At 33.6% G+C, this 20329-nt stretch overlaps 1 protein-coding gene across 1 annotated transcript; it reads right to left on the bottom strand.

Annotated features, from left to right (window-relative positions):
• Positions 1–13939: 13939 nt before the first annotated feature.
• LOC118735447 (phenoloxidase-activating factor 2-like) lies at positions 13940–19980 on the bottom strand. The gene is made up of 3 exons (XM_036465203.1): positions 19786–19980; positions 15108–15424; positions 13940–15032 (listed from the first exon to the last, which is right to left on the bottom strand). The coding sequence occupies exons 1-3, from the start codon at positions 19802–19804 to the stop codon at positions 14166–14168; spliced, it is 1203 nt and encodes a 400-aa protein (XP_036321096.1). The 5' UTR covers positions 19805–19980; the 3' UTR covers positions 13940–14165.
• Positions 19981–20329: the final 349 nt, after the last annotated feature.

Genomic DNA, 20329 nt, shown 5'->3' with positions numbered 1-20329 from the left:
TTCCCTATCCAACTTGGAAAAGGCAGAACAGACTTCGCGGTTTTTGTTGCCGATGATGTCGATGTCATCGGCATAAGCCAGCAACGAAAATATGAGACATCAGATCTTTAGTATATTTTACAAATGAGTTCGTACGATTTACTAAAGAGTTTCATATTATTTCTTTGTTTTTACGAAATTACGAAGTTACGAAATTTTTGTTAAATTCACAAAATAATTCCTATATTTAACGAAATTATTTTCGTAAAACTTGCGGTTGTTGCTTTCACCACACTGTAAAAAATATAGTACGAGTTAAACACAACACTTTTATTCTATTTTTATGGTAAATTTTAAGCATTTTTGTTTAACAAAATGTTTTGAAAAAAAAACGCTTAACATTAATGATCAAAATGTAAAGAAAGTGTTGTATTATCATTGATTTTTATAGTCTGTGAGTATGCGCATACTTTCAATCTGTAAATAAAAAATGGTGTTCATAAGTGTTGCAGCGCACCAGTGTTTGATATTTTTCTGATAAGCCATTGCAAGCAGATTATGTGTTAACGCTCTATATGCAACAATAAAAAAACAACAATAAAAAACAGAAAAACAAAACTTAAAATTCACTCACTCCCCTTTGCCAGCTAGCAATCTCAGGTTGCAATGTTTGCGATTAATCGATAGCTCCACGAATAATTATAAAAACCAAATCACACATTAATATTAAATTTTTTATTGTATTTTTTATCCGTCAAATTTCTTTATAAAACCTTAAAATCTATATATTAATACGCTAACATGAATTTTGTCTCCATTCGTTTGGTGATTCTACCGCACCGCCTTCCAAACCAAGAACACCATTGGAAAGGCATTTTTCTGTAGATGAGCAGAGTTTTTATGATTTCAAAATTGGTTGAAAATAACGGCCTAAACCGTCGTTTAAACATTTTTGAATTGTGTATAGATGTTGCTGCAACATGTTCAATTTGACATGTTTCGCATGTTGTTTCACTTCGCATTTGAAATTAAGCTTTGAAATAAAGATAAATATGAAGATGAAGAAATAAATGAAAATAATGAAGTCAAGAAAAGAAAGCGAAAATGAAGATAAAGATGAAAATGGAGACGAATTAGGGTAACTGAAAGGGTAAGAAAATTTCTTGAGTTGATGAAGGAAAACTTCTTCAGCGGCAGTTGGCTGGGAGTAAATTGTCAAATTCAAGGGGAATAATGCACATGGAAATGGTACTCAGCGGTTTAGCGGTTTGAGAATAAAAGCAAAAATAAAGATGCCTAGAGATACAGGCCAAATCGAAGATCAAAGCAAATTTAAACACTTTAAGGTTAAGGTGAAGAGGAATATGCAAAAATAAAGATAAATATGAAGAAAAGGATGAGGATGAAGATCGATATTGTTAGCGATATAAAACCCGATATTGTTATCGATATAATAATCGATATTGTTATCGATACAATAATGAATATTGTTATCTTTATAATAATCGGAAAATAATTGATTTTTTTATGGATTTAGTAATTGATATTGTTATCGATATGTCAAATAATCGATACTGAAGATTGTGATATTTATCGATAAATTAATCGATTTTGCAATCGATATATTTTTCTAAATGTTAATGGATATTGTCATCGGTTTTTTATCGACACAGTTATCGACAGGGTTATCGATATAATAATCGGAACATGGAATGTGATAAGATTACATCACATGATATTACATCATATAATATGATATCACATCACACGATATCACGGGGCCTGACATCCTATGTCACATCATATTATATGGCATGACATCACATGATATGAAATAACATGACTTGACATCACAGATATGACATCGTATGGCATGACGTGGCATCACATGGTATGACATCAAATGACTGACCTGACATCCTATCACATCACATCCTATCCCAACACATAATATCACGTCACATCTTATCACGTCATCACACCTCACCTCATCTACGTGAATAGATAAAGAAAAGGAGTATATATGCATGTATATGAAAGATTAACAAGATAAATGTCAGGATAAAGGAAAGTATAAAAATTAAGATAAACGAAGACTGATTAAGATAATTGTAATTATGACGAAAAGGGTATATGTAGGTAGGTAGGGATAAAGGTAGAAACAAGATAAAATTCACCTTAAGCTTATAACGTTATAATAATTAGCCTGTCGTTATACTCACTTAAGTTTTATTGAGCCCTTTTTCAGCAGAGCTATTAAAGGACTGAGAAATCGCTTAGATTTATTGAAATAAATTCCGTTAAGGAAAAATAGTCAGCGAAATTTATCGAATCATCAAAGTTTCTAATTATCGAGATTTATCGGCTGGAATATATCGGTTATATTCCAAGTCCTGCCAAAGACCTTTAAAGATATAAAAATTTTAAGTCAAGGTTTAGTTCGAAAACAGGAGATTTTCCGGCAAGTAACATTATACACATTGTACATTATAGGTTAAATGACGTGCTAAGTTAGAAAACTCTCCAAGGGTATTAAACAACTAGAAGAACGGTCGAATTTCGACAGTAGCTGGCACTCTAGTTTAAATTATACGTCTCACAGCAGCAAACAGGTAATTTCGAAATGACACGCGTATGATGAATTATTAAACTGCCGGCAATTTAGTATATTGTACAAAACTATTCGTATATTGTACGAATTTAAAAAATATCTTTCTGCATTAGTACTTTGTACGAAAGTATTTAATAAATAAAACGAATACAGAAAAGTAGATTTCGTATATTTTAAAACCAAACGTAAATATTACGAATGCCTTCGTACAATGTACAAAATTACTGGTACAGAGATTTGTTCGGTAATTTAGGCATGTGATTTTTAAAATAAACGAAAGTTTTCATAAATAAACTAAAAAAAAGCCTTACGACACTCCTTTCGTTATATTTACGAATGGTTCGTAAAATCTTGTTTCGTTGTGTAATATGTGTTCGTATAATGAACGAAAGTTTCATTTTTACGAAATTTTATTTTCAGTGTAGGGAGTGCAGTGCTGTTTCAACTGATCTTCCTTTATTGTAGGCATGCTGGGCTGCCGAAAGTTGCTGCCCCCCTTGTCTCTAATATGTCCATCTATTAGTCACTCTAAATATTTGAGCAAGAAGGATGACAGTTCAATCGTCCTAAAGTCTTTTTTTCTCGTGTGTGTTGTTTTTCTTGCTTTAGGAATGAAAACTACTCTTACCTCCACCGATTTGTGGGGTATATAATTAAGTCATAACGCTGCCTCAAAGACGGTTACGAGTATGAGTGCAATCATTTCAGCTATATGCTGTAGGTTGGCGGGAATAATTCCGTCTCGTCCCCGAGACTTATACGGTTGGAAGATGTTAATAGCCCGGTTTATGTCCTCCTCAGTAATAAGGTTCGCTGGGAGGTCATCGTTGTTGCCTGCGAGTGGAATGTTGGTAACTTTTCTGCGGAGGCAACCCGGAAAGTGCGTTTGTATTAGAAGCTCTAATGTTGATAGTAGTTTACGTGGTCTGCTGGCCTCGGAAGAGCTTTCTATCTCTTGACAGAAGTTTCTCCATGAGAAGTGGTTAGCATCTCTGACTGCATACTTAAATCAGCATTGACAGTCCTTAAATTCCCTCCAAGAGTTGAATCTCTTAGCTCCGTTAGCTTCTGAGGATTGCGATTTCAGTCGACCACCATGGAGGTTTAGCGGTTCTGCCCCCTGTCCATAGACATATGCTACGTAAAGGACTTCCCTTCTAACAGATGTCACGGAGGTAGGGGCATCACCTATACATATTACTAACCTGTAAGTTATTGCACATGATCAATTCAAATATCGACTCACTGTGTTCATTCGTGTCTGAGCTGCCCCTTATGTGATGATGGGCATTCGCGTCTGCTCCTAAGATTATTGGAGTGCGCGTATTGAGGCCTCCATTACCGCGTGCCTCAGGGATTGGGTTGGAGGGGGTGTATCTGCGTCGTGCGCCATATATCTTGAAGCCAACTAAATCGATCTTCCCCCGGATTCTAGCGCCATGAGAACGTTGTTTGCATCGCTAAATTGTATTAAGAGGAATGCATTAATACACATTTTTAAAAATGTCATGGATTTACCTTTGTCCGTGACATACACCAGTTTCATGTTCAGTCCACAAACCTGATCTTTTATAACCCAAGGTTCATGGATGAGCGCGATCTCCTCTTCTCTTTCGGCGAGACGGAGGAGAAGTGCAGCTGAGGCCGCCTTTCAGTGGTGGAGATTAATCTGTACAATTCCCACCATCAGTTTTGCGTGATTCAGTTGGATATGGTCTTCTCGGTTGATTTTGTACCTTTTTATCAAAAATAGAATACTGTGTGACGTATACAAGACCCAAAGTACAGAGGATGATTAATTTATTACTTAAAAAATGATCAGTCTAGTTCGTCTTGACCTGCGGGCTGTGTCGAAGAACCAGCCCCTAATCTTAAACGTATAATACGTAATTCAAGTTGAATTTAACTTTTCAAACAGATGGCAACCCTCCTACATATAGTTTGGAAATAAAGTTTTTCAAAGCCATTTTGATTGATATCCATATAGATAGTAGGAATTAGTTTACTTATTACTTACAGGGAATTAAACTTTGTAATCAGGTGGCAACCCTCTTCAAAGTATTTTCAATCTACATCCTCTTTCGTCTGGCACCCACATCGGGATAAATATTTCAATTTTATAATTGCCTTAATTTAAGTTGAACTTGACTTTTTAAACGGGTGGCAGCGCTTCTACATGCAGTTTAGAAATAAAGTTCTTTCAAGGCCATTTTGTTTGATATCGATATTGCAGTAATTCCTTTAGCCTATGGTAATGGATGGTAACCCTGTTCAAACTATTTTCAAACTAAAACTTTTTTCATCTTAAAATTATCTAATTCCATTAAATCATTTGAATTTGATTTTTTAATCAGGTGGCAACCCTCTTACATGCACTTTAGAAATAAAGTTTCTTCAAGGCAATTTTGTTTGATATCCACATTGAAGTTGTTTATTTAACCTATTGCATATAATCAATTTAACTTTGTGAACTGGTGGTAACCCTCCTACATATAACTAAGAAATACATCGATACCCATATTGTAATAATTGATTTAACTTATAACTAAGATTTTTGGCCGGTAGCCACTCTTTAAAAAATAAAATAATACATTATTGCACATCTACAGGCCAATCCCCTTAATTTAACAACTCATTTTCATTTCATTTCTCGTGCAATAATACATCATTTGAGCATGGCATCCATACCTAAACGTAAGATTTAATTTTATCCCTTCATACGTCAAAGATTTAATTTAATCCATTTCATACGGAATACTTTCATAGCCAAAAGTACCGATACGAGTATGTATCGATACTTTAGATCCGATATTTTTCAGGTATCGATACTTTCTTACGATCCTAGTTCCAAGTAAAGGTATCGATACCTGAATTGTATCGTTTCATCCCTATGCTAAAGACTTGTCTTCTGCGGGCGGAGTATATGGGCTATGGTAATTTTTATGTTCGAGTTCCATGAACTAGTTGGGTTAGTGTTGGTCATGATATGTCCAAGACGAGGTAGTCTGAATTTTATAACCAGTGTTGCCATTTTAGCCGTTTTCCGGCGAGATTTAGCCGGTTGCGATAGCAAACAGCCGGAGAAATTTCGATTTAGCCGGCAGACGATTTGTTAGCCGTTTTGCAGAAAAAAATTAGCCGTTTTTAGTCGATTTTGCTATTTGTCTTGTTTTCTTAAATTTCAAATATGTATATATGTTTCCATTTTTGACTAAGCGACCCAAAATCTTTTAGAAATGGCTACTAGCCTTATCGTGGAGAAAATTTTCATGTCAGGCAGGGTTGTATGAAATTGGGCCGATTTGGCTTATTTTTATTTTAAACGAAGAAGGGATTTTCTTCATAAAATGTTTGTTATAAATGTCTTAATTTTAAGTGTGAAGTTTTTTTCGCAAACTTAGAAAATAAGAAATTGTTCCACTGTTAAGAGACTTAAGATTCGTTTGTGTTTGGATATAGTGCCAACAAACAGAATAAATATTACATGTAGATATTGTCTTCCCAGATAGCGCATATCCAATTCTGCCTAAATTACAAAACATCATTTTTGCCCACTCCCAAAGGTTTAAGGTAAGGGAAAAATTGATATTTTCAAGCACTATGTACACATATGTATTATTCTAAACAAACTTTTTGCTCGTTGTTTTACTGCCTTAAAACTGAGGGTAAATTTTGACAACGTTTTTTATGTGTATTGGTTTCTATTTGAGTGTATTGAGAATCGGCCAGTCTGAAAAGGCCTTGTAGGGAAGACAATTGTCACTCAAAATATCAGATAGTAATAGTAATAGATAGTTTTTTTTGCCGAGTACCTTTCAAATCATTGGAATTAACTAAATTCATTAAGTAAACAAGTATTAACTTACATTTTTCATTTTAAAATCGCTCCAGTTTGTAAATTTTTAAATTTAACGAACTGGTTTATTCAAATTATCGTCGACCAAAAATCCAACCATGTGCCACAATCATATGTTTTTCCTAATTGCAAATTCTTGCTGGCAAAATTTTTTCCGGCTCGAATTTGTAACTTCTCTCCAAGAAATAGTCTTTTTACTCGTGATTTATTTAAATGAAACATGTGAAATTTAGTTGAAACATTTTAGCCGTTTTTAGCCGGTTTTATTAGCCAATTTAGCCGGTTCGCCCAAAAAGTTCTGGCAACACTGTTTATAACGTCCAGTCGAGCCACTTTATTTGTATTTTTGTTATAAAGTCTGTTATATGGGATTTGGTATGGTTTACTTGTTTATACCAGGTATTAGCTGAGCTCCATTCATGACCAAACACTGGTATAAAAATGGTCTTTAATATTTTGAAGTTTTCTGTCGCTAGTGCTGGTGCTTGATGTGCTTGTTTAGTGGTATAGTCGGCGAATTCATTTCCGGTTATGTTGGCGTGTGCCGGCACCCAAGTAGTATTTGAAGTATTTTGATTAGGGCTGTGCGATTATTCGATTACTCGAGCAAGTTGGTTAATCAATTATTCGGTTAATCAATTACACGAGTAATCACGATTTTGATTACTCAAAACGATGGCTAATCGAGTTACTTGAAATATGATTACTCAAAAAAATAATAATTTTGCTCGTTAAAAGAGTTTGCTTTGGAAAATGGTTATTTTCTTTTTTACATTCTGTATATGAAAAAAATGTTTCGTTTTAATTTTTGAAAACAGAAACTGTGTTTTCAAAGTATCAAGGAACTTTAACTACTTTATACATATGTAAGGAGTTGAAATGTTGATTACTCATTCTACTCGAAATGTTGATTAATCATAAAGCAACTTACTCAAATATATCTTTTTTTGGTTAATCAAAAATCTTGCTTACTCGAGTAACAGAACTTTTGAGTAATCATAATTTCCAATTAATCGAATAACTGAGTTATTTACTTTACGATTAATTAAAATTTTGAGTAATCAATTAATCGCACAGCCCTAATTTTGATATTATAATTTTTCTAATGGTGGTTGAGTAAGAGCCGTCGTTGTTTATGTTTGCTATAGAGTTGATAGCCGAAAGGCAATCAGAGCATATTGCGAAATATTTGTTTTTAACCTTTATTGTGTTTATTGCTTCGAATACGGGTATCTCGAGGATATATATTTTTGTTCCGAAATTCCTTGACCTCAAGTAACCCGTTTTAGTTCTCACCCACTAGATCTCAGTTCTTATCAACCTAACGTAACAGTCTAATGTCAGTAAATTAAAGCTCGTCAAAAATTATTAAACTTTAGCTATGTATTTCCATGCTAAGGCAATTTTAATATTTTTTGGCTGAATAAATCGAGTAAAAGGTCTGAAATTTTAAGAGAAAGGAAATTGGTTACCTGTTATTCATGCGGCCCAATACCTACATATAGGGATGCAAACAATGTATCGATATTAGCTATATCGATGATTTTTGGTCAATATTGATATTTTTATCGCGGTCTTTTGGAAACTGATATATCGACATCGACGATATTTTTTTTTCGATACTACGATATTTATATTTGGACAAATTTTTTAAGTGTAAAACACTGTTATAATAAGTTCCTACATTTTTAACGCTTAAAAGTAAGTGTAATGTAATAAAGTTTACGTTTTTTTTGTTTCCCTTTAAGTAATTATCGATGCAATGAATAAACTCGTTTTTTACATTATTATAATGTTTGTAAATGTAAATATAGTTTTTTTCTTTGGAGTCTCTTGGATTTGTATTGACTCTTAATATTGATTCTATCTACATAAGTTTATTACAATATTTTTATTTTTTAATGTTCACCCCACAAAATGTATGCTTTTATTCATTGAAATTGGCATTTAAAACTATTTTACTTTGTAATATAAATAATTGTCATATACTTTTCTAATGCAGCATTGATGTACATATTCAACGCAACATGAATTTAGAATACTGTGTTAATCTGTATGCATTAAGAAAATGATAAATAAATGAAGTGAAATGAAAAATGATTCTAATTTTTGGAATTTTATATGGAAGTTGACAGTAAAAAGTCATTTTCCATTTAAATTGCTGGTGAAACCGGCTGCTAGAGATATACATCTACGTATATTTACAGAGAAGAGAGGCTCGTTTAAAGTAATAAGATATGTTTGTATGTATGTATGTGCAAATATAATTATGAAAATTGTCTTAAATGATGAGTAAATAAAACTACTCATAAAATGTGCACAGTCAGAGTTATTTTGTATTAAAACTGCCGAATTTATGAATCTTTGGGTTATTTACCTGTTTTGCACCAAACATTGTTTACTTTGCTTATGAGTAAGAGATTTTTGTTTTTTTTGTTACAATTTAAAGCATAAGCTTACCAAGATCCTAAATACATATTGTCGATGTTTTTGCAAAACCGCCTAAATCGCCATTGTGACCAAAATGAGACTTGGTATCCTTGAACTGCAGGCATCGAGATTTATGCATAAGAATCGTAAAAACGTTATTAAACCAACAGATTAACAAAATAATAGCTAGAGAATATACCGAATATCAATGCCTTCAAAGAAAATCCGTTTTTTCGCTCTGCTGTAAAACTTTAGTGCCGTAAGATAGGCGGTTTTGCAATTGGTCGATGGGCGGTTTTGTAAAAACATCGACGATATGTAGTACATATCATCAGCTGAAATGCTAATATTTAATTAATATCATATCAATCAAATAGCCAATTGCGGATTTTTTGTTTGTTAGGTCTCTTGAATTTCCGATGACGATAGGTACACATTTTATTTTTAACTCATTTTTATTTATTTTTGTTTCTGTTTCTGTGCAGTTCGAGTAAATATTCATTAAACACACCAAACATAACTAATGCCGTTTTCTTTTCTATAAAAAATGTTGCCTTTTCGAGGCTTTCTCCTTAGTATTTGTAGTTAGATGGCAAAGAGAAAGTAAAATTTTTCGGTAGAAAAGAAAACATCATAAAATGTTGGAAACACTTTGATAGTAAAAAATTAAAAACGCTACTCAACAATTTTTGATCAACTTTAACAACCAAGAATGACATACAACTTTTCTAACGTAGAATTTTATCCTGATTCCGAATGTTATAATGGTTTTTCTGGGCGACACATGTGCATCGAAAAGTTGTATTTGTCATCCTATCGGTTTTATATCTGAGAGAGATTTGTAAATGAGATTCCAACAAAAGTTTTTTGCTTTCATAGTCATAAATCACACAAGTAGTTCGGTCACTATAGAAAAAACATGCAGAAAATTAAAGAAAAGAACCGTTATTTTTTACAAAGTTTCAGAATCGACCGCCTTGAAATCAGAAAAAGTTTTCGGACGGAAAAAAGTTAGCCCCCCCATTTCCGAAGAAAATTGTATTGCAAAAATTTTAAGCCCACTAACGCAGTTATTAGATGTATTTTCGATTTTATAGACCTAGTTTTATAAAAAGTTCATAAATTAAAAATTTCTTACACAAAAGACTTTTGAGTAAAATTTTATAAAAGTTGCTTTTTTGTATTTCGCTGGGTCTCCCATCATATCCTCGTTCTAAAATCTCTGAAATGTATTCGTCAAGTTTTGCCTACTAAATTAGAATGCAGTTATTTCATAACATCATATTTTCAGCTTTGTTATATATGATTCCAACTTATGGCATGGGAATGGGTTAATTTAATATGTATTACGAAATTTTCGTAAAGTTGCATTATAATTAGCTATTAGATTTAAACTTTTGACGTAGAATACGTCTTACCTTACGATATGGAGGCTATGCTGAAAAGTTGTAGTTGTAATTTTTAGAGCTTCGCGAAAACGCTTATTGCACGAGAACTAATGAAGCGATTTCAAAGGAAAGTATGGCGTTTCAATGACAAAATTCCAAAGCTATCGACAGATTCATTTTTGTAAGTAACCAATACGGTTTCTGTCGTAAAAACAACGGTTAACATTGGCTTATTTTGGGGTCAATTTTAAGCATTTAAAGTGCTCTAGCAACTTATGGTTGGCAGATATAAGTTTCATTTTCGGGATATAGATTCTTTGGAGTAGTAGAAATATTATCGTGAACAAATTTTATATAGATTCAATAACGATTGAGCATTTTAGGGCAAAAAATTTGCAAATTTTTTTCATTACCAAAATGATCGAAAACCGCTCAAATGATTTGGTTTTTTTTTTCTTTAATCAAAAACTCAAGAGTTTTCCTTTCGTTTGGTATATGGGAAGTACTGGTTTATATCTTCTATATATGTTTATTTTTTCAAATATATGGGCATAAATGATTTTCCATACAAAATCACTTCGTCATCATTTTGCAAGTACGTGCATGCATTGGAAGTGAGAGGAGACAAAAAGTATGTATGCGTATGTAATTTATAACCTAATGGCCATGATGCAATAATACAAGGTGGTATCAGTTGTGACAGCTCAATTTGACACTGCCTTAGCTCAGTAGAATAAGAAGAAAAAACGGGAAGAAATGAATCACCCATTTGGGGGAAAAATATAAAATTTCATATTTTCTTCTAAACAAAATTTGAAAAATTTTTGAGAAAACAAAATGTGTATACTGAGAAAAAATAAAAAAAATTCAACTATATTATTAAGCAAGAAATTGTTAAAGAAGTAACACTGTTTCAGCTAAAGCAGTCAATATGGCGGAATTAGAGCGAGAAGTTGCCAACTGATAACACCTTGTATTATTGCATCATGCCTAATGGCAGCGTATGTACATATGTAAAAAAATATATACGTACATAAGTTGATTGCGGTTAATGTGGATCTGTTTAAATTTGTTATCGATATTTTTATCGATTTTGCTATCGATTTTGTTATCGATATTTTTATGGATTTTTTTTGTCGATATTTTAATCGATTTTGTCATCGATATTTTTATCGGTTTTGTTATCGATATTTTTATCGATTTTGTTATCCAATTTTGGATCGATATTATTATTGATTTTGCTTTCGATATTTTCGGAACTTATCGATATAATGATCGATATTTTTACCGATTTTGTTATCACTTTGTTATCGATTTTTTATCGATATTGTTACTGATTTTGCTATCGATATTTTCGGAACTTATCGATATAATGATCGATATTTTTATCGATTTTGTTATCGATATTTCTTATCGATTTTTTTATAGGTTGTATCGATTTTGTTATCGATTTTGCTATCGATATTATTATCGCATTTGTTATCGATAGTTTTTTCTTAGTTTATGCTTTCGTTTCTGACTTGGATATACGTTTAAATTTAGCGGGTGTATCTCCGATACAGCCTGCAGACCAAGACGAAGGTGCGGGACTATTCCTTTTTTCTATTAGGCGAAGCAAATGCCCTCTTGAAAGAATTTGCGATGTAAATTTTCTTCTGTAAAAAAATAAAAAATTGTTTTTAGATATACTTTCAACACGGTCAAGTTCAATGAAAATACCGAATTACCATTCAGTACTAAACTCAGCCCTTTAAGTTAATTATTAAAAATCATGGTTGTATTTGATTTTTGAATTTACCTCAATGTAGAAAATTAAAAGTATAAAATCGAAAATACATCCAATAGCTGCGTTAGTAGGCTTACAAATTCTGTTTAGCATAGGGTGGCTAACTTTCTTTTGTTCTGAAACTTTGTAAAAAAATAACAAATTTTTTCTAAAATTTTCTGCATGCCAAACCACTTGTGTGATTTATGACTATGAAGGCAAACAACCTTTTTTGGAGGCGCCTTAATAAACCCGTCTCAGATATAAAACCGAAAGGATGACAAATATCACTTTTCGATGCACATACATACATAGCCATATAATGTGTCGCAACTATAGGGTTTTTCAAATTTGCACCGATATCTGAGAAACTAGGTCTGACACAGAAAACCCATTATGATATTCGGGATCAGGATAAAATTCCACGTTAGAAGAGTTTTATTTCATTCTTGGTGTTTTTTTTTGTCGTGTAGTGTAATTAATGTGTGAATTAAATGGTTGTAAACCATTTTCCCTGCAATAAAACTAGTTTTATTGTCTACGCATATTTTCAATGAACACACATTTAAGTATTTATCTGAGATGCATTTCACGTAAGTACGTAACCCAATAAACATTATTGTTAAATCTCAATTTGAGATGCATTTGAGAATCGGTCCTTTTCTCAAAACCCAAGCATTTCTTTTCAAATGCATCTCAAATAACCGTTGATAGCGTTCTCAAACTAAAAGGCAATTTTTTTTTTCAAACGGAGAAATATATAATTCTCAACTTTTTCTCAAACGTGAGAAGAGCGGTACGAAATGAAATCCAGTTTCTCTCACCGAAATATTTGTCTGGTGTTTCCAATGATGCATGTAAAAGAAGCACACAGTTTTTATAGAAAAACATTTTTTTTTGTGATTTTTGCAATAAATCATTGCATTTATTTATGCATGAAGAATAAAAACTTATTCTTCATTCGAAATTACTTGAATGGAGAATAAAAACGTTTTCCTCATTTGAAATTTTATGATAAAGAATGAAAATTTATTCTTCTTTCGAGGTTATTTGAATGTTAAATAAAAATTTATTTTGAAGTTTTTTATGATGTATCAAAATTTATTCGTCATTCGAGGTCACTTGAATGAAAATTTGTTTTTATCTTTTTTATTTAATTATTGAGTTTTCTGATTTTGCCAATTCCAGGTTCTTACAAGCCTATTCTGCTTGTTACCGAACATTTTGTAACCAGCAAATTTTTTACCAAACATTGACACTTTTTCTTGTAACTACAATTCTAGGTACCTTGGTAACGTTTTAATGTATTCGGCCATTCAGATATGAATTTTTGTGTATTACCAATGCAAAATAGGCGTGTTAGACTCACATTTTTTAATCCACGTTATCAGTGCGCGCTACCATTACGCAGGCCTAAGTTCGAGCGCAGTTTCCAACCAATATCAAAAAATAAAAAACCAAAAAATTTTTTTTTATTAGCCGTCGCCCTTTGGCACGCAACGGCAAACCTCCGAGTATATTACTGTCACGAAAAACAGCTTCTCATAAAAATACAATCGCCGGTCGTAGTCGGTGTAAAACTGTAGGTCCCTTCCCATTGCGGCACAAATCGGAGGAGAAGCTTGGCCTAATACTAAGATATTGTGTAAGCGCCAATCCATTATTATTATTAACCTCAATGGCACCGTGCCACAGTTACACGCTAGGAAGGACAAGGTTGGCCTGGTTTTGGTTTTGGACCTGTTCCGCTCCGTCTGGCTTGCTTCTACCATAATTGGTACCACGAGTATGAGGGAAAGTAGGTCAGCCTGTACATACTTAGCTCCCTTTATCCCAAGCCGGACTCCTTACAACCAGAGGGTGCTAGGTATATGGAGGTCGCCGTTATATAAGAGAGCTTTTATTGGTGACTATACAGTTTGAGCGGCGCAATACGTACCTCAAAAATGAACTATGAGGTTTTCTTTTGCCACTAATAAGTTCAGTTTCATGCCCAACACCGTTATTAATGGCTCATAAGTACTTGAAAAAGCCTTTAAATAAAGATATGTTTGTATTTATTGAAATAAAAGCACATCTAAGAATAAATAAAAGATCACGCTAATGAAACAACAGCAAGGCCTTCGAAAAAGTATGTCATGCAGTAAAATGCTTAAAATCAACTCCTCTCGCCCTCAGCTTCTCATTGATCCAACCGCGTAGGTATGGCACGTTCGCGTAGACGCCTGGAATATTTTCTTCGCCACAGCCCACACCCCACGATACAATACCAGCTTGATAGTAACGATCGGGTTGCTGTGGATCCGGGCATACCAGCGGTGAGCCACCGTCGCCTTTGCAAGTGTCCTTGCCCTTTTCGCCGCCGGCGCAAATAAAACTCTTGTCCAATTGAAAGAAGCGACTCAGGCGAGTGCGGCGTAGATTGGCTTGACAGGTGTCGTGCGGTACGATGGGCAATTCTATTTTTTTCAAAATTACCTGAAAAAGTCCACCTTTACCGAATTTGTCTTTACCCCAGCCGGCGGCAATGCAACGTGAGTGATCAAACGTTTTTTCAGCCGTAGGTAAGCAAATGGGTTGCACGTTCGGCGCCCAGATATAGGGTATCTCCAGTATTAAGAGTGCGATATCATTGGCGATTGTGCTGGGATTGAAGCCCTCATGACTGATGATTTCTTTCACATGGACATCTTGATGTAGCTGCGGCTCTTCATTGGTCTGCGTATCCCATTCACCGGCGCGTGCTATCAATGTAGTCGCTTCTTGATTCCAGACACAATGCGCAGCAGTTAGCACAACATTTGGTGCGATTACTGCACCCCCGCATTTGTAGATCTTAAAAGTGTTCTCGAGTGTGTAAATAGCGACCATCCAGGGAAATTCAGCAAATTCGGCTTCACCATCTTGAGCGCCAGATATTTTGAAAAATACACCATTCGAGTTGCGTGTGCCACAACCATTTTCTTGTACGTCTGGCACTATATCTGGCGGTGGTTGCGTCAACTGCGACAAAAGGGAAATGGAAATCAATAAATTGGGAAGAGAAGAGAACATTGTGACAACTATATAAAGACCTACCTTTCCGAGTACGTTGCAGCAAGTTTCCAAATAACTACAGGGATTTTCATGGTCGATACGAATGTTGAGCATATCTTCGCCAAATATTTTAACGGTACCATCGGCCTTGCAAAGCGTGCGCTGAACACATTCTTTACCGAGTCCACAAATCTTTCCAATTGGTTCTGGATATTCATCCACTACCGGATTTTTGATGGTAGAATTAAAAATTTTATCTAATAATACTTCGACATCTATTCCCGTCTTAGATTGAGTTGTGTTTATCCAAAAAAACACTAAGCATATGGCGATAATTTTCAGTTGAGATGTCATTGTACCTGTAAAATAAGGATATAGATATATATAATTACTTAGATCGTAGATTTTCAAGCTGTACATGTATGTAAAAAAATTGCGTGAAATTTTTCTTTAATGAATCTGTGAAATCTGTGTGTGTAAAGCTAGATTTAGGGTTTCACCCGATTGCTACTGAAACTAACCTAATTGAAGGCCTAAAGAGGAAGCTCATTGATGTACTCATGGGCGTAGCCAGGTAGGGGCAGGGGGGTGCTCGAGCCCCCCGACCCCCCTAATTTTCAAATTTTCCTTATATATATATAAAATAGTACCCTGAAATGCCAGCTTAATAGGGTCGAGGCCCGCCCCCCCTAAATTTCATTCTGGCTACGCCGATGGATGTATGTACTCAAACGAAAGTAAGTCCGCAGCCATATCGTAACAATTCTAAGCAACATTATAATAGTCTACTGTGAAATATTTGGACTTCGAATCTGTGGAAATGAGGCTGCCGGTGAGTTAAGCAGAAATCATTTGGACACATTTGAATTGTTTTACCATAGGATAACTATGAAAATTAATCCTAAGATTGTGCACACTGTTCTCTTTCTATTTACACCCATACTTCCAAATCTTGTATAATTTTATATGTATACGATTTTTTTTTAAATACACAATCCTTGTCGAAACTTTAAGGTCCTTAAAAAATTCACACGTTCTGTAAAAAAACTGAAAACTCAAATTTATTATGTTTCATATCTAGTTTCGCGCGTACATATATATACTGATTTTCTCATGAGTTTTCGCAGAGCGATATAGTCAAAGAATTTATCTTACGTATAAGGTAAAGTTGTAAAAGTGGTATAACACATTTACTAAAAAAAAACTACTTCACCGATTTTGATTAAATTTACACAGGGACCGAACAGGGACAGTTATTTTTTTGTTTAAGTCACCTTGGCCAAATATTTATATAAAAGCCATTATCCAAATTAAACAAATTTTTGTATTAAATAAAAGAGGACGGAAATAGCTTGAAATAACCACCTCTATTTATATTTTTTTTTTTTTATAATTCAATACAAAAGAAATTCATATACCTGGCCCCAGCTTTGTTCTATGGTAATTAAATAACATTTTTTATTGGAATATTTTCCAGTAGGTGGCTTTCCTCGTTTAGAGTATTGCAGTTCTCTTTTATTTGATACCAAGCTTGTTTAATTTGTATTATAAGCGGTTTGTTTATTATCAGGAAATGACCTTTATATAAATATTTGGCCAAGGTGACTTAAAAAAATAACTGTTAGTTTCGGTCGCTGAATTGTCAAAATTTGTACGAAAAAACAAGAAGCTCCATATATGTAAAATAAAAAACACAATAATAATAATAGTTCAATATTTAAGAAAAAACAACAACAATAGAATATTTCGTTTTCTAATTTTTTTCGCTATCGCTTAATACATATAAAATAGAGAGTTTCCGATTGTTTAAAAAATTTCGATTAACTCTATTAATAAAAAAAAATATGTAGCTTAACGGAAAATTTCTTCGAAGAGGTTTGCCACATGTTTCAATATTAATAGTATAAGTAACATATTAGAATATGGGTATCAAACTAATGAGGCTTAAGAAATTTCCAAAATATTTTTGAAGAGTGTTGCCATCTGTTTGAAAACTTTATTCGATTAAATTGATCAGGTAAATGAAGTATTGCAGTAAGGGTGTCAAAATAAGGTGGTTCAAGAATGATTAGTTTGCAAAATATTTTTTTAGATGATTGCCACCTGTTTGAAAAATTATAAAGATTGGCGCTTACATGTAATTTTGACGATTTTTAGTTCTAGATGCAGTTATATATTTTGAAATAAGGTCTTTCGATTGATGTTATCAGTTTTTAGATATCTCCTTTAGTTTCCGAGATATTGACTACAATTTTTTCGATAATTTAGTAAAAATTTAGTTAGTAATGCAGTCATATTAAACTAACCAATATCTTAAAAATGACGTTCCTCATTTTTGGATATCTCCTTTAGTTGCCGCGATATTGAGTAAAAAGCGATTTCCCACAACCTGCCGAAATTAATATACGACAATCTTTTACCCAAGCGACGATATGTTAGTGTTTGGCCGAGCTTCTTCTCCGATTTGTAGCTGCGCCTTGATGTTGCCACACAGAGGGGAGGGACCTACAGTTTTACGCCGACTCCGAACGGCGATTGTGTTTTTATGAGAAGCTGTTTTTCATGGCATAAATACACTCGGAGGTTTGCCATTGCCTACCGGCGACAACTGTTAAGAAAAAAACTTTTTTTCTATAATTTTTTGCGATGTTGCTATGACCAGGGCTTGAACCCAGGCACTACGGAGTAGTAGCGCGCACTGCTAACCACTACACCACAGCGACCGTCAAAAAAAAAAAATTAAAAAGTGTATACAATTAAATTGGTAAGATAACGAAATCTTTGACTTAAACCGTCATCGGATAGGTGAATTTTCGTAACAAGTTTCGACAGGTTAGGTGTCACAAACCCCATTGAACAGGCACTAATAAAATTACGATGCTGGGGTTTAGTACACCCCACCTGTCAGATGCCAGGTTAAGTAGTCATATTTTGACGCCAAAATTTTCCGACATATTTTGACACAACTTTATCTCCTTTATCTTATTTGATAAAAGTTTCTAAACAACATCACACTGTGACTGCCAAAATATACAAATCGTAAAAATTTACCAATTTGTTTGATCCCTGCTTTAGAAACATTATTCATTAGCGTTATCACCAATCTCAAAATTAAGGCTAAATTTTTAAGCTAAATGAAATATTACGGGATGGACTCCAAACGAAAGGTTTTTGAAAAAAAAAGATTCAATAAAATCAAATTACTTAGTTTTTTCACCTTTACGAAAACTACCGTTACATGTTAAGCAGGGGTGGTTTTACCCGTATTTCAAATTTCTGCGATAGTATGTTCAATTATATTTAATAAGGTAAACTTCTAATAATGTTACTTATTTTCAAGGGGATTGTTGTGAGTATAAATTTTGAATAAACTACCGTCCTTAAATTTCGAAATATCGAATTTCAGCATTTCTGAAATTTACCGTTATATGAAAAGTGAGCGTAATTTTAGTACGATTTAAAAAATGTTCAACGTTTTGTTTTTATGTGTCAAGCACAATAATCTTACTAAGTTTGGTACAAGTTGATCAAACGGTTACCGAGATACACCTATGTGGTCATAAGTGTGCGTTTCCACGCCAATTTTGCAAATATTTGATCAAATTACCCATAGTACATTTTAGAGGCCAATGAGCGAGAACTTTTGAAACTTCCAGGATTACCTATCCTTTCTATAACAGGAAACGCTCATCGTGTGAGGGGCGAATCTACTCTGCTTCACAAGAATCGAAAAAGTTACCAAATTGAAAAGTAAATACCAAAGCGGTAACGCTGCTCGCCTCATATCAATTCACATAGGCTGCGTTTCTTTATACATTCCGGATAATCCCATTTCACAGCCGGAATAAACAGAATGCTTTTGAAATATACGTTAACATATCATCAGGAACGTTCTAAAGAATATGTAAACAAAAAAGTTTATTCCAAACGTTCAGAATGAATAAAGAAATTCAGCCATAAACTCACCTCAGTTCAGCGAATCAAATCACAAATAAAATTAATTTTTTGATTTGTGATTTGATCAATTTAAAATCACTCAGTCCAGGGTTATGTGATGTTATCGAATGTTATGTTTAGTAGATCAAAACATACAACTAGAAGGATTATGGAACGATAAGCAAAAAAAGCAAGGGAAGTTTGACTTCCGTAGCGCGGCTCAGGCGTACCCTTTTTGTTTGTTTTTGTAGTGATTTTTAATTGAAATTAAAAAATCTACAGCGCTTGAGCAAATTCCTAAATCAACTCTTCGGCTCCTCTGCCATAAAGATTTTAGAGTTATAAAAAAAGTTTTCCAGTACGGACTGTCCATAAGCTCGTTACAAAGGAGGCTTGTCCGTTTATCATTTTCGAATTAACTTCACTTCAATAATGTTTTAATTAACAAATATAAATTAGTAGATATATATAAATAAGTCTTCTGATTTAAGTAATCTAGGTTAGAAGTTCACAGATATTTATGGTTTACAGATACAGGGTACGTTCAGAAATGCATCAAGCCAAAGCATCAGTCTCTTTTACTTCTAAATTATAACTGATGGAAATGCCTTGTTTACGCAACTAAGTTCTAATTAGGCATTTAACCGTGGTTGCGCATTTTGGACATATTCATCAATTATAGTTTAGAAATAAATGCGTCTGATGCTTTGTCTTGATGCATTTCTGAACACACTCACATACATGTGTATATATATATATATTTATAACAATCTGTTTAACTCACTTATATGCATGATTAACATCGTAAGTGTCAACAACGATTTAGAACTGATTTGATTTACATATGTAGATCAGACCTGAGAACACCGCGACGTTTTAAACTAAACTGAGAGGACGAAGCTTAATTTTTGTGTTCATACCTATGAACATCAATGAAGGTACATATGTACATATGTACCTACATTTATATGAAATGCCTTTGCCGCTGATAGCCACTGTTCATGCTAAAAATTAATTAGAAAACTGTATTTAATAAGAATTTATAGAACATATCATTTAGAAGATTGCAATGCCGCATCCGGATAAAAGTAGTTTCCGTCACCGGTTCAAATGAAGAGATTTCAAAAATTACGTCTATTTAGCAATGTCTATTTTCTGCTCGCTACAGGGCACAGAAATACTTGATGGCCACATTTTTTGCTAAAGGGGTTAGTGGGCGAGATTCTTTTGCGCCTTGATGCTGCCTCACAAATAGAGGGAGCTACCACAGTTTTATATCATGGCAGAAGTATTAATGTACGAAGGTTTTCCATTTCTTATCATTTGAA

This window comes from Rhagoletis pomonella, unplaced genomic scaffold (genome assembly GCF_013731165.1).
Source record: "Rhagoletis pomonella isolate Grant_MI unplaced genomic scaffold, Rhpom_1.0 Rhpom_scaffold_00003, whole genome shotgun sequence".
In the NCBI taxonomy this organism is placed as follows: Eukaryota; Metazoa; Arthropoda; class Insecta; order Diptera; family Tephritidae; genus Rhagoletis; species Rhagoletis pomonella.
Note: the sequence above shows the minus strand (reverse complement) of the source record. Positions and strands in the feature narration are given on the sequence as shown.

Excerpts from the sequence above, each read along its gene's own strand:
- LOC118735447 (XM_036465203.1), bottom strand. Across the intron at positions 15,033-15,107 it reads GCTGCAACGTACTCGGAAAG|TTGACGCAACCACCGCCAGA; the intron begins GTAGGTCTTTAT and ends CTTTTGTCGCAG.